At 57.6% G+C, this 15,388-nt stretch overlaps 5 protein-coding genes across 8 annotated transcripts in view; 4 read left to right on the forward strand and 1 right to left on the reverse strand.

Annotated features, from left to right (window-relative positions):
- The window catches only part of UBAP2 (ubiquitin associated protein 2), a 200,415-nt gene that overhangs the window by 54,495 nt on the left and 130,532 nt on the right, over positions 1-15,388 (reverse strand). The gene's annotated exons all lie outside the window — the stretch shown is intronic.
- Positions 1,816-2,388, forward strand: LOC138103458 (interferon-like). The gene has a single exon (XM_069001761.1). It carries the CDS (start codon positions 1,816-1,818, stop codon positions 2,386-2,388), a length of 573 nt encoding a protein of 190 aa, XP_068857862.1.
- On the forward strand, positions 5,886-6,458 carry LOC138103457 (interferon-like). Its single transcript, XM_069001760.1, has one exon. It carries the CDS (start codon positions 5,886-5,888, stop codon positions 6,456-6,458), a length of 573 nt encoding a protein of 190 aa, XP_068857861.1.
- LOC138103483 (interferon-like) lies at positions 9,967-10,539 on the forward strand. The gene has a single exon (XM_069001792.1). It carries the CDS (start codon positions 9,967-9,969, stop codon positions 10,537-10,539), a length of 573 nt encoding a protein of 190 aa, XP_068857893.1.
- Positions 14,048-14,620, forward strand: LOC138103447 (interferon-like). Its single transcript, XM_069001746.1, has one exon. It carries the CDS (start codon positions 14,048-14,050, stop codon positions 14,618-14,620), a length of 573 nt encoding a protein of 190 aa, XP_068857847.1.

A 15,388-nucleotide genomic window follows, 5' to 3' on the forward strand; every position in this document is an offset into this window, starting at 1 on the left:
CTCTGTCAAGTACATCCTTGAAGAGCCCAAAGTCTGCTCTCTCAAGTCCGGGCCAGGGAGTTCACTGGGTGACCGGCTCACTGTCCCGAGGATCTCCTACTCCAACACCCCGTGGTCGCTGCAGCCAAGGCTGCCTTGGAGCACCGTATTCCCCGCCAGCTCCTCCTATTGGTGAGCACACGGCCTCTGTACTTGCTGGCTCCTCAGTCACTTGCGCAAGGGAGTTGTCAGTGACACATCCCAGAAACCTCCCACGTGGCTTGTGCCCTGCCACGTTGCCTCTCCAAAAGATATCGCTGCGGTTCAAAACCCCACTGAGGCCCAGGGCTTGCAAACGCAAAACCACTACCATCCAGCTATACGGGGCTTCGTCCACTCCATCCTCCCGCATGGATGGGCCTGTACCAGACCCCAACCCCTCTAACATCCCGTGCCTCTGGTTCCCCCTTAACCTGGACCCACAAGCTCTCCAATGGCTCCTCATCCTAACCCAGGAACATTTCCATACTTTCCACTTGCTCACTGAAACACGCACAGCTAAACCCCGCCTCACCTCCACACCCTCTTTTCCCAACTGTCTAAAACCTTCCAATCCAATGCCCCACTCATAGGAGCAATCCCACAATGTCTCCATGAGGCCAGGGAGATCATGCCCGCCCAGGCATGCCTATGCCCTCAACTCCTCTTCCTTCTTCCCCATATTACGTGTGTTTGTGCAAAGGCATCTGAAACTACTGCCAAGTCTTCTCTACTTCACTCAAACGGGCCGGGCCCAGCTCCCTCAGCCTTTCTCACAAGCGATGCGCTCCCGTCCCCTCTGCGTCTACAGGGCTGGCCTGCCCCTCCAAGATCTCCACACCTCCCATGGACTAAAGAGCCCGGAACAGGACACCACCGCTCCAGGGCAGGGCTCTGGCAATCCCAAAACACAACGCATTTTGCCGCACGGGGGACAGTCTCATTTTGTTCTCTGCCTGCCTCCTCCACCGAAGCAGGGAAAACACAACCATGCCCTCACTCTGGGGCCAAACACATGGGACAACAGACACAGAGCAAGCAACACAGCAGCAGCAAAGCTCCTCCTTTCTTCCTAATCCTTCTTCACTCAAGCCTATTTTTTAATGTCTTGTTGCCCTGCCTCCTCAGCTTCCAAGACTGCAGCGAGGCCACCTCCACGCAAGAACACCTCCAGGCCTCCAGCGCTCACACCCACACACACACGCCCTTGTACACTGCCACTACCCCCGGGCCCCTGCTGCAAGAGGGGCATCCCCAGGCCTGGCCCACTGACGTCACTGCTCATCCCTTGCAAGCACGAAAGGGAAACGCTGCCTAAGAGGAAAATAAAGGCAAGCCACAAAGTGAAAGGAAAAGTGACCACGGCCACCACCAGGGCACTGCAGGTGGAAAAGATGCTTGGGCACAAAGAGAAACTTCAGCTGCACAGCACAGGCCTTGCAGCTGGCCCTGCAGCTGACCAAGAACACCCAACAACCCTCCCCGACACAGCTGACCCCGATGCCTCCGACCCAGCGCTTTCATAACCCCACTCACCCACTACTGCCACCCCACTGCCACCACAATCCCCAACCACGGACACCCCAACAAACCACTGCCCCGAGACCACCACAGCCACCAGCCCAGACTGGAAACCACGGGCGGGAACTCCCAGCAATCAGAAAGCGATGAAGGGAAAGCTGCCGCGATACAAAGCCGCACACCCGGCACCACCCCAAGCACAGCCACCACCAGCACCAGCGCCGAGCCTCACCAGCCTCCTGCCCAGCACCACCCCACAGCACCCACAGACCCACCATGGCTGCGCCCAACGCCCCACAGCCACGCCTGCCGCACGCCGCCCCGGCACTCCTGCTCCTCCTCACGGCTCTCGCCACCACCCTCGCCTGCCAACAGCTCTGGACACACGACGACACCTTCCCTGGCGACGCACTCCGCCTCCTCCAGGACGTGGCTCCCGGCCACGCACAGCCCTGCCACCTCCAAGAGCCGCCCTTCTTCCCCGACACCCTCCTCCACAACAACCTCCGCCCGCACCAAGCCGCCGCCACTGCCCTACGCATCCTCCAGAACCTCTTCCACACCCTCGGCACCAACAGCACCCGCCAGCACTGGCACAGCCAGGCTCGCAACGACCTCCTCAACAAACTCCAGCACTACATCCACCACCTCGAGCAATGCCTCCCCGACAACGCCACGCTCTTCAAAGGACCACGCAACCCGCTGCTCACCATCAACAAGTACTTCAGGGACATCCAACTCTTCCTCCACGCCCACAACCACAGCGCCTGCGCCTGGGAACACGTCCGCCTCGAAGCTCGCACCTCTTTACAGCACCTCCACAACCTCACCCGCACCATGCGCCGCTAGCGCAAACACCCACCCCCACACACCGACCCACGTCCACGTGCCTCCCGCCACGCTCCCGCACCAACGCCCCAAACCCACCCCGTGCCTCACGCCTCCCCTCTCCTGGGACAACAGACACGGCTGCAACCACCGCACGGCACCCGCAGCCTGCGACCACTGCGCCTCCATTCATACAGCCTCTCCCATCGATTTGGACAAAGGACTTTCTCTACTTATTTATTCATTTATTTATTTATTCACTTATTTATTCACTTATTTATTCACTTATTTATGCCACCGAAAATAAAGACCCCTGACAAAACACTTGCCACTGCCTCTCGTCTCACTAACTCTGCAAACTCAGCCTTTGGGCCGGCGGAAAGCCACCTCTACTCAGCACCTACTCCTCTACTCCCAGCCCTGCTCCAGAAAGGGCTCTGCACAGCCCCTACCCGCTCTTCTCACTGCCACCTGCCCAAGCAGGTTTGTGCAGCAACCCCTTTGGAAAAACATTCCCAGCATTTGCCCAACATCACAAAAATAAAGACAGGATAAGGCTGGAAAGCACCACTGCAGCTCATCTGCTTTATCCACAGAGTCCTCCATCCATCCCATCCATCCATCCATCCATCCATCCATCCATCCATCCATCCATCCATCCATCCAATCCATGGCTCTCTGACTTAGAGAGAAGGACGTTGTGCGTGTGGGACGGCGTCAAACACTTTGCACAAGTCCCGGCAGACGAGGTCACGCGCTCTGCCCCTATCCACCAATGCTGTAGCCCTACCCACAGATGGTTACCAAAATTGCCAGGAATGGCAACTTTCCCCTTTGGAAAGCCACGCTGCCTGTTACCTATCACCTCTTTGCTTTCCAGACGCCTCAGCTGAGGTTCCAGCAGAAGCAGTGCCAGCGTCTTGCCTGGCACGGAGGTCAGACTGACTCCTTTGTATTCCCGTGCTCTTCTGCTCTCCCCTTTTTAAAAACAAGGGCTATACTTCCCCTCCTCCACAGGTATCAGGGACAAGACACCATTTTTCCAATATGATCCAGGGTGGCCTAGCAACTCCATCTGACAGTTCCCTAAGGACCCGCTAATGAATCTCTTCATGTCCCACAGACTTGCACATGTTCGGGTTCCTAAGATGGTCTCAAACCTCATCCTCTCCTACAGTGGCCTTGGGCTCTTCACTCTTCACACGGGGCTCCCTGCATTTGCCTTCTGCAACTTGGGCAGCACGGCTGGAGCACTCGCACTGAAGAGGGACGCACAGACGTTGCTGAGAACCTCAGCGTTCTCTTTGCCCAGGACAGCCACGTCTCCCCTTTCCTTACGCACATTATCGCTAACATTCTTTTGCTTGCAAGAGATCTAGCGAAGCCTGCCCTCCCACCCTTGACAGCCCTGGCCAGACTCAATTCTAAAGGGGCCTTGGCAAGCCTAACCTTGTCTCTAGCTTACCGCACCCTGTCCCTGTGTTCCTTTCAGGCCACCTGTCCTCCTTCCCGCTTCCTGAAACTTTCTCTTTTTGCTCAGAGTTTGCCCAGCAGCTCCCTAGCCATCCGTGGATGCCTCCTGGCGTTTTCGCACCAGTTCCCCCTGCTTCAAATGCATCACTCCTCAGCTTGGAGGAAGGGGATCCTTGAAATCCAGCCACATTCTTGGGCCCCTCTGTCCTCCAGGCCTCTATCATCTGGCACTCTGTCAAGTACATCCTTGAAGAGCCCAAAGTCTGCTCTCTCAAGTCCGGGCCAGGGAGTTCACTGGGTGACCGGCTCACTGTCCCGAGGATCTCCTACTCCAACACCCCGTGGTCGCTGCAGCCAAGGCTGCCTTGGAGCACCGTATTCCCCGCCAGCTCCTCCTATTGGTGAGCACACGGCCTCTGTCCTTGCTGGCTCCTCAGTCACTTGCGCAAGGGAGTTGTCAGTGACACATCCCAGAAACCTCCCACGTGGCTTGTGCCCTGCCACGTTGCCTCTCCAAAAGATATCGCTGCGGTTCAAAACCCCACTGAGGCCCAGGGCTTGCAAACGCAAAACCACTACCATCCAGCTATACGGGGCTTCGTCCACTCCATCCTCCCGCATGGATGGGCCTGTACCAGACCCCAACCCCTCTAACATCCCGTGCCTCTGGTTCCCCCTTAACCTGGACCCACAAGCTCTCCAATGGCTCCTCATCCTAACCCAGGAACATTTCCATACTTTCCACTTGCTCACTGAAACACGCACAGCTAAACCCCGCCTCACCTCCACACCCTCTTTTCCCAACTGTCTAAAACCTTCCAATCCAATGCCCCACTCATAGGAGCAATCCCACAATGTCTCCATGAGGCCAGGGAGATCATGCCCGCCCAGGCATGCCTGTGCCCTCAACTCCTCTTCCTTCTTCCCCATATTACGTGTGTTTGTGCAAAGGCATCTGAAACTACTGCCAAGTCTTCTCTACTTCACTCAAACGGGCCGGGCCCAGCTCCCTCAGCCTTTCTCACAAGCGATGCGCTCCCGTCCCCTCTGCGTCTACAGGGCTGGCCTGCCCCTCCAAGATCTCCACACCTCCCATGGACTAAAGAGCCCGGAACAGGACACCACCGCTCCAGGGCAGGGCTCTGGCAATCCCAAAACACAACGCATTTTGCCGCACGGGGGACAGTCTCATTTTGTTCTCTGCCTGCCTCCTCCACAGAAGCAGGGAAAACACAACCATGCCCTCACTCTGGGGCCAAACACATGGGACAACAGACACAGAGCAAGCAACACAGCAGCAGCAAAGCTCCTCCTTTCTTCCTAATCCTTCTTCACTCAAGCCTATTTTTTAATGTCTTGTTGCCCTGCCTCCTCAGCTTCCAAGACTGCAGCGAGGCCACCTCCACGCAAGAACACCTCCAGGCCTCCAGCGCTCACACCCACACACACACGCCCTTGTACACTGCCACTACCCCCGGGCCCCTGCTGCAAGAGGGGCATCCCCAGGCCTGGCCCACTGACGTCACTGCTCATCCCTTGCAAGCACGAAAGGGAAACGCTGCCTAAGAGGAAAATAAAGGCAAGCCACAAAGTGAAAGGAAAAGTGACCACGGCCACCACCAGGGCACTGCAGGTGGAAAAGATGCTTGGGCACAAAGAGAAACTTCAGCTGCACAGCACAGGCCTTGCAGCTGGCCCTGCAGCTGACCAAGAACACCCAACAACCCTCCCCGACACAGCTGACCCCGACGCCTCCGACCCAGCGCTTTCATAACCCCACTCACCCACTACTGCCACCCCACTGCCACCACAATCCCCAACCACGGACACCCCAACAAACCACTGCCCCGAGACCACCACAGCCACCAGCCCAGACTGGAAACCACGGGCGGGAACTCCCAGCAATCAGAAAGCGATGAAGGGAAAGCTGCCGCGATACAAAGCCGCACACCCGGCACCACCCCAAGCACAGCCACCACCAGCACCAGCGCCGAGCCTCACCAGCCTCCTGCCCAGCACCACCCCACAGCACCCACAGACCCACCATGGCTGCGCCCAACGCCCCACAGCCACGCCTGCCGCACGCCGCCCCGGCACTCCTGCTCCTCCTCACGGCTCTCGCCACCACCCTCGCCTGCCAACAGCTCTGGACACACGACGACACCTTCCCCGGCGACGCACTCCGCCTCCTCCAGGACGTGGCTCCCGGCCACGCACAGCCCTGCCACCTCCAAGAGCCGCCCTTCTTCCCCGACACCCTCCTCCACAACAACCTCCGCCCGCACCAAGCCGCCGCCACCGCCCTACGCATCCTCCAGAACCTCTTCCACACCCTCGGCACCAACAGCACCCGCCAGCACTGGCACAGCCAGGCTCGCAACGACCTCCTCAACAAACTCCAGCACTACATCCACCACCTCGAGCAATGCCTCCCCGACAACGCCACGCTCTTCAAAGGACCACGCAACCCGCTGCTCACCATCAACAAGTACTTCAGGGACATCCAACTCTTCCTCCACGCCCACAACCACAGCGCCTGCGCCTGGGAACACGTCCGCCTCGAAGCTCGCACCTCTTTACAGCACCTCCACAACCTCACCCGCACCATGCGCCGCTAGCGCAAACACCCACCCCCACACACCGACCCACGTCCTCGTGCCTCCCGCCACGCTCCCGCACCAACGCCCCAAACCCACCCCGTGCCTCACGCCTCCCCTCTCCTGGGACAACAGACACGGCTGCAACCACCGCACGGCACCCGCAGCCTGCGACCACTGTGCCTCCATTCATACAGCCTCTCCCATCGATTTGGACAAAGGACTTTCTCTACTTATTTATTCATTTATTTATTTATTTATTTATTTATTCACTTATTTATTCACTTATTTATGCCACCGAAAATAAAGACCCCTGACAAAACACTTGCCACTGCCTCTCGTCTCACTAACTCTGCAAACTCAGCCTTTGGGCCGGCGGAAAGCCACCTCTACTCAGCACCTACTCCTCTACTCCCAGCCCTGCTCCAGAAAGGGCTCTGCACAGCCCCTACCCGCTCTTCTCACTGCCACCTGCCCAAGCAGGTTTGTGCAGCAACCCCTTTGGAAAAACATTCCCAGCATTTGCCCAACATCACAAAAATAAAGACAGGATAAGGCTGGAAAGCACCACTGCAGCTCATCTGCTTTATCCACAGAGTCCTCCATCCATCCATCCATCCATCCATCCATCCATCCATCCATCCATCCATCCATCCATCCATCCATCCATCCATCCAATCCATGGCTCTCTGACTTAGAGAGAAGGACGTTGTGCGTGCGGGACGGCGTCAAACACTTTGCACAAGTCCCGGCAGACGAGGTCACGCGCTCTGCCCCTATCCACCAATGCTGTAGCCCTACCCACAGATGGTTACCAAAATTGCCAGGAATGGCAACTTTCCCCTTTGGAAAGCCACGCTGCCTGTTACCTATCACCTCTTTGCTTTCCAGACGCCTCAGCTGAGGTTCCAGCAGAAGCAGTGCCAGCGTCTTGCCTGGCACGGAGGTCAGACTGACTCCTTTGTATTCCCGTGCTCTTCTGCTCTCCCCTTTTTAAAAACAAGGGCTATACTTCCCCTCCTCCACAGGTATCAGGGACAAGACACCATTTTTCCAATATGATCCAGGGTGGCCTAGCAACTCCATCTGACAGTTCCCTAAGGACCCGCTAATGAATCTCTTCATGTCCCACAGACTTGCACATGTTCGGGTTCCTAAGATGGTCTCAAACCTCATCCTCTCCTACAGTGGCCTTGGGCTCTTCACTCTTCACACGGGGCTCCCTGCATTTGCCTTCTGCAACTTGGGCAGCGTGGCTGGAGCACTCGCACTGAAGAGGGACGCACAGACGTTGCTGAGAACCTCAGCGTTCTCTTTGCCCAGGACAGCCACGTCTCCCCTTTCCTTACGCACATTATCGCTAACATTCTTTTGCTTGCAAGAGATCTAGCGAAGCCTGCCCTCCCACCCTTGACAGCCCTGGCCAGACTCAATTCTAAAGGGGCCTTGGCAAGCCTAACCTTGTCTCTAGCTTATCGCACCCAGTCCCTGTGTTCCTTTCAGGCCACCTGTCCTCCTTCCCGCTTCCTGAAACTTTCTCTTTTTGCTCAGAGTTTGCCCAGCAGCTCCCTAGCCATCCGTGGATGCCTCCTGGCGTTTTCGCACCAGTTCCCCCTGCTTCAAATGCATCACTCCTCAGCTTGGAGGAAGGGGATCCTTGAAATCCAGCCACATTCTTGGGCCCCTCTGTCCTCCAGGCCTCTATCATCTGGCACTCTGTCAAGTACATCCTTGAAGAGCCCAAAGTCTGCTCTCTCAAGTCCGGGCCAGGGAGTTCACTGGGTGACCGGCTCACTGTCCCGAGGATCTCCTACTCCAACACCCCGTGGTCGCTGCAGCCAAGGCTGCCTTGGAGCACCGTATTCCCCGCCAGCTCCTCCTATTGGTGAGCACACGGCCTCTGTCCTTGCTGGCTCCTCAGTCACTTGCGCAAGGGAGTTGTCAGTGACACATCCCAGAAACCTCCCACGTGGCTTGTGCCCTGCCACGTTGCCTCTCCAAAAGATATCGCTGCGGTTCAAAACCCCACTGAGGCCCAGGGCTTGCAAACGCAAAACCACTACCATCCAGCTATACGGGGCTTCGTCCACTCCATCCTCCCGCATGGATGGGCCTGTACCAGACCCCAACCCCTCTAACATCCCGTGCCTCTGGTTCCCCCTTAACCTGGACCCACAAGCTCTCCAATGGCTCCTCATCCTAACCCAGGAACATTTCCATACTTTCCACTTGCTCACTGAAACACGCACAGCTAAACCCCGCCTCACCTCCACACCCTCTTTTCCCAACTGTCTAAAACCTTCCAATCCAATGCCCCACTCATAGGAGCAATCCCACAATGTCTCCATGAGGCCAGGGAGATCATGCCCGCCCAGGCATGCCTATGCCCTCAACTCCTCTTCCTTCTTCCCCATATTACGTGTGTTTGTGCAAAGGCATCTGAAACTACTGCCAAGTCTTCTCTACTTCACTCAAACGGGCCGGGCCCAGCTCCCTCAGCCTTTCTCACAAGCGATGCGCTCCCGTCCCCTCTGCGTCTACAGGGCTGGCCTGCCCCTCCAAGATCTCCACACCTCCCATGGACTAAAGAGCCCGGAACAGGACACCACCGCTCCAGGGCAGGGCTCTGGCAATCCCAAAACACAACGCATTTTGCCGCACGGGGGACAGTCTCATTTTGTTCTCTGCCTGCCTCCTCCACCGAAGCAGGGAAAACACAACCATGCCCTCACTCTGGGGCCAAACACATGGGACAACAGACACAGAGCAAGCAACACAGCAGCAGCAAAGCTCCTCCTTTCTTCCTAATCCTTCTTCACTCAAGCCTATTTTTTAATGTCTTGTTGCCCTGCCTCCTCAGCTTCCAAGACTGCAGCGAGGCCACCTCCACGCAAGAACACCTCCAGGCCTCCAGCGCTCACACCCACACACACACGCCCTTGTACACTGCCACTACCCCCGGGCCCCTGCTGCAAGAGGGGCATCCCCAGGCCCGGCCCACTGACGTCACTGCTCATCCCTTGCAAGCACGAAAGGGAAACGCTGCCTAAGAGGAAAATAAAGGCAAGCCACAAAGTGAAAGGAAAAGTGACCACGGCCACCACCAGGGCACTGCAGGTGGAAAAGATGCTTGGGCACAAAGAGAAACTTCAGCTGCACAGCACAGGCCTTGCAGCTGGCCCTGCAGCTGACCAAGAACACCCAACAACCCTCCCCGACACAGCTGACCCCGACGCCTCCGACCCAGCGCTTTCATAACCCCACTCACCCACTACTGCCACCCCACTGCCACCACAATCCCCAACCACGGACACCCCAACAAACCACTGCCCCGAGACCACCACAGCCACCAGCCCAGACTGGAAACCACGGGCGGGAACTCCCAGCAATCAGAAAGCGATGAAGGGAAAGCTGCCGCGATACAAAGCCGCACACCCGGCACCACCCCAAGCACAGCCACCACCAGCACCAGCGCCGAGCCTCACCAGCCTCCTGCCCAGCACCACCCCACAGCACCCACAGACCCACCATGGCTGCGCCCAACGCCCCACAGCCACGCCTGCCGCACGCCGCCCCGGCACTCCTGCTCCTCCTCACGGCTCTCGCCACCACCCGCGCCTGCCAACAGCTCTGGACACACGACGACACCTTCCCTGGCGACGCACTCCGCCTCCTCCAGGACGTGGCTCCCGGCCACGCACAGCCCTGCCACCTCCAAGAGCCGCCCTTCTTCCCCGACACCCTCCTCCACAACAACCTCCGCCCGCACCAAGCCGCCGCCACTGCCCTACGCATCCTCCAGAACCTCTTCCACACCCTCGGCACCAACAGCACCCACCAGCACTGGCACAGCCAGGCTCGCAACGACCTCCTCAACAAACTCCAGCACTACATCCACCACCTCGAGCAATGCCTCCCCGACAACGCCACGCTCTTCAAAGGACCACGCAACCCGCTGCTCACCATCAACAAGTACTTCAGGGACATCCAACTCTTCCTCCACGCCCACAACCACAGCGCCTGCGCCTGGGAACACGTCCGCCTCGAAGCTCGCACCTCTTTACAGCACCTCCACAACCTCACCCGCACCATGCGCCGCTAGCGCAAACACCCACCCCCACACACCGACCCACGTCCACGTGCCTCCCGCCACGCTCCCGCACCAACGCCCCAAACCCACCCCGTGCCTCACGCCTCCCCTCTCCTGGGACAACAGACACGGCTGCAACCACCGCACGGCACCCGCAGCCTGCGACCACTGCGCCTCCATTCATACAGCCTCTCCCATCGATTTGGACAAAGGACTTTCTCTACTTATTTATTCATTCATTTATTTATTTATTTATTTATTCACTTATTTATTCACTTATTTATGCCACCGAAAATAAAGACCCCTGACAAAACACTTGCCACTGCCTCTCGTCTCACTAACTCTGCAAACTCAGCCTTTGGGCCGGCGGAAAGCCACCTCTACTCAGCAGCTACTCCTCTACTCCCAGCCCTGCTCCAGAAAGGGCTCTGCACAGCCCCTACCCGCTCTTCTCACTGCCACCTGCCCAAGCAGGTTTGTGCAGCAACCCCTTTGGAAAAACATTCCCAGCATTTGCCCAACATCACAAAAATAAAGACAGGATAAGGCTGGAAAGCACCACTGCAGCTCATCTGCTTTATCCACAGAGTCCTCCATCCATCCATCCATCCATCCATCCATCCATCCATCCATCCATCCATCCATCCATCCATCCATCCATCCATCCAATCCATGGCTCTCTGACTTAGAGAGAAGGACGTTGTGCGTGCGGGACGGCGTCAAACACTTTGCACAAGTCCCAGCAGACGAGGTCACGCGCTCTGCCCCTATCCACCAATGCTGTAGCCCTACCCACAGATGGTTACCAAAATTGCCAGGAATGGCAACTTTCCCCTTTGGAAAGCCACGCTGCCTGTTACCTATCACCTCTTTGCTTTCCAGACGCCTCAGCTGAGGTTCCAGCAGAAGCAGTGCCAGCGTCTTGCCTGGCACGGAGGTCAGACTGACTCCTTTGTATTCCCGTGCTCTTCTGCTCTCCCCTTTTTAAAAACAAGGGCTATACTTCCCCTCCTCCACAGGTATCAGGGACAAGACACCATTTTTCCAATATGATCCAGGGTGGCCTAGCAACTCCATCTGACAGTTCCCTAAGGACCCGCTAATGAATCTCTTCATGTCCCACAGACTTGCACATGTTCGGGTTCCTAAGATGGTCTCAAACCTCATCCTCTCCTACAGTGGCCTTGGGCTCTTCACTCTTCACACGGGGCTCCCTGCATTTGCCTTCTGCAACTTGGGCAGCGTGGCTGGAGCACTCGCACTGAAGAGGGACGCACAGACGTTGCTGAGAACCTCAGCGTTCTCTTTGCCCAGGACAGCCACGTCTCCCCTTTCCTTACGCACATTATCGCTAACATTCTTTTGCTTGCAAGAGATCTAGCGAAGCCTGCCCTCCCACCCTTGACAGCCCTGGCCAGACTCAATTCTAAAGGGGCCTTGGCAAGCCTAACCTTGTCTCTAGCTTACCGCACCCTGTCCCTGTGTTCCTTTCAGGCCACCTGTCCTCCTTCCCGCTTCCTGAAACTTTCTCTTTTTGCTCAGAGTTTGCCCAGCAGCTCCCTAGCCATCCGTGGATGCCTCCTGGCGTTTTCGCACCAGTTCCCCCTGCTTCAAATGCATCACTCCTCAGCTTGGAGGAAGGGGATCCTTGAAATCCAGCCACATTCTTGGGCCCCTCTGTCCTCCAGGCCTCTATCATCTGGCACTCTGTCAAGTACATCCTTGAAGAGCCCAAAGTCTGCTCTCTCAAGTCCGGGCCAGGGAGTTCACTGGGTGACCGGCTCACTGTCCCGAGGATCTCCTACTCCAACACCCCGTGGTCGCTGCAGCCAAGGCTGCCTTGGAGCACCGTATTCCCCGCCAGCTCCTCCTATTGGTGAGCACACGGCCTCTGTCCTTGCTGGCTCCTCAGTCACTTGCGCAAGGGAGTTGTCAGTGACACATCCCAGAAACCTCCCACGTGGCTTGTGCCCTGCCACGTTGCCTCTCCAAAAGATATCGCTGCGGTTCAAAACCCCACTGAGGCCCAGGGCTTGCAAACGCAAAACCACTACCATCCGGCTATACGGGGCTTCGTCCACTCCATCCTCCCGCATGGATGGGCCTGTACCAGACCCCAACCCCTCTAACATCCCGTGCCTCTGGTTCCCCCTTAACCTGGACCCACAAGCTCTCCAATGGCTCCTCATCCTAACCCAGGAACATTTCCATACTTTCCACTTGCTCACTGAAACACGCACAGCTAAACCCCGCCTCACCTCCACACCCTCTTTTCCCAACTGTCTAAAACCTTCCAATCCAATGCCCCACTCATAGGAGCAATCCCACAATGTCTCCATGAGGCCAGGGAGATCATGCCCGCCCAGGCATGCCTATGCCCTCAACTCCTCTTCCTTCTTCCCCATATTACGTGTGTTTGTGCAAAGGCATCTGAAACTACTGCCAAGTCTTCTCTACTTCACTCAAACGGGCCGGGCCCAGCTCCCTCAGCCTTTCTCACAAGCGATGCGCTCCCGTCCCCTCTGCGTCTACAGGGCTGGCCTGCCCCTCCAAGATCTCCACACCTCCCATGGACTAAAGAGCCCGGAACAGGACACCACCGCTCCAGGGCAGGGCTCTGGCAATCCCAAAACACAACGCATTTTGCCGCACGGGGGACAGTCTCATTTTGTTCTCTGCCTGCCTCCTCCACCGAAGCAGGGAAAACACAACCATGCCCTCACTCTGGGGCCAAACACATGGGACAACAGACACAGAGCAAGCAACACAGCAGCAGCAAAGCTCCTCCTTTCTTCCTAATCCTTCTTCACTCAAGCCTATTTTTTAATGTCTTGTTGCCCTGCCTCCTCAGCTTCCAAGACTGCAGCGAGGCCACCTCCACGCAAGAACACCTCCAGGCCTCCAGCGCTCACACCCACACACACACGCCCTTGTACACTGCCACTACCCCCGGGCCCCTGCTGCAAGAGGGGCATCCCCAGGCCTGGCCCACTGACGTCACTGCTCATCCCTTGCAAGCACGAAAGGGAAACGCTGCCTAAGAGGAAAATAAAGGCAAGCCACAAAGTGAAAGGAAAAGTGACCACGGCCACCACCAGGGCACTGCAGGTGGAAAAGATGCTTGGGCACAAAGAGAAACTTCAGCTGCACAGCACAGGCCTTGCAGCTGGCCCTGCAGCTGACCAAGAACACCCAACAACCCTCCCCGACACAGCTGACCCCGACGCCTCCGACCCAGCGCTTTCATAACCCCACTCACCCACTACTGCCACCCCACTGCCACCACAATCCCCAACCACGGACACCCCAACAAACCACTGCCCCGAGACCACCACAGCCACCAGCCCAGACTGGAAACCACGGGCGGGAACTCCCAGCAATCAGAAAGCGATGAAGGGAAAGCTGCCGCGATACAAAGCCGCACACCCGGCACCACCCCAAGCACAGCCACCACCAGCACCAGCGCCGAGCCTCACCAGCCTCCTGCCCAGCACCACCCCACAGCACCCACAGACCCACCATGGCTGCGCCCAACGCCCCACAGCCACGCCTGCCGCACGCCGCCCCGGCACTCCTGCTCCTCCTCACGGCTCTCGCCACCACCCTCGCCTGCCAACAGCTCTGGACACACGACGACACCTTCCCCGGCGACGCACTCCGCCTCCTCCAGGACGTGGCTCCCGGCCACGCACAGCCCTGCCACCTCCAAGAGCCGCCCTTCTTCCCCGACACCCTCCTCCACAACAACCTCCGCCCGCACCAAGCCGCCGCCACCGCCCTACGCATCCTCCAGAACCTCTTCCACACCCTCGGCACCAACAGCACCCGCCAGCACTGGCACAGCCAGGCTCGCAACGACCTCCTCAACAAACTCCAGCACTACATCCACCACCTCGAGCAATGCCTCCCCGACAACGCCACGCTCTTCAAAGGACCACGCAACCCGCTGCTCACCATCAACAAGTACTTCAGGGACATCCAACTCTTCCTCCACGCCCACAACCACAGCGCCTGCGCCTGGGAACACGTCCGCCTCGAAGCTCGCACCTCTTTACAGCACCTCCACAACCTCACCCGCACCATGCGCCGCTAGCGCAAACACCCACCCCCACACACCGACCCACGTCCTCGTGCCTCCCGCCACGCTCCCGCACCAACGCCCCAAACCCACCCCGTGCCTCACGCCTCCCCTCTCCTGGGACAACAGACACGGCTGCAACCACCGCACGGCACCCGCAGCCTGCGACCACTGCGCCTCCATTCATACAGCCTCTCCCATCGATTTGGACAAAGGACTTTCTCTACTTATTTATTCATTCATTTATTTATTTATTTATTTATTCACTTATTTATTCACTTATTTATGCCACCGAAAATAAAGACCCCTGACAAAACACTTGCCACTGCCTCTCGTCTCACTAACTCTGCAAACTCAGCCTTTGGGCCGGCGGAAAGCCACCTCTACTCAGCACCTACTCCTCTACTCCCAGCCCTGCTCCAGAAAGGGCTCTGCACAGCCCCTACCCGCTCTTCTCACTGCCACCTGCCCAAGCAGGTTTGTGCAGCAACCCCTTTGGAAAAACATTCCCAGCATTTGCCCAACATCACAAAAATAAAGACAGGATAAGGCTGGAAAGCACCACTGCAGCTCATCTGCTTTATCCACAGAGTCCTCCATCCATCCATCCATCCATCCATCCATCCATCCATCCATCCATCCATCCATCCATCCAATCCATGGCTCTCTGACTTAGAGAGAAGGACGTTGTGCGTGCGGGACGGCGTCAAACACTTTGCACAAGTCCCGGCAGACGAGGTCACGCGCTCTGCCCCTATCCACCAATGCTGTAGCCCTACCCAC

This window comes from Aphelocoma coerulescens (genome assembly GCF_041296385.1).
Source record: "Aphelocoma coerulescens isolate FSJ_1873_10779 chromosome Z unlocalized genomic scaffold, UR_Acoe_1.0 ChrZ, whole genome shotgun sequence".
NCBI lineage: Eukaryota > Metazoa > Chordata > Aves > Passeriformes > Corvidae > Aphelocoma > Aphelocoma coerulescens.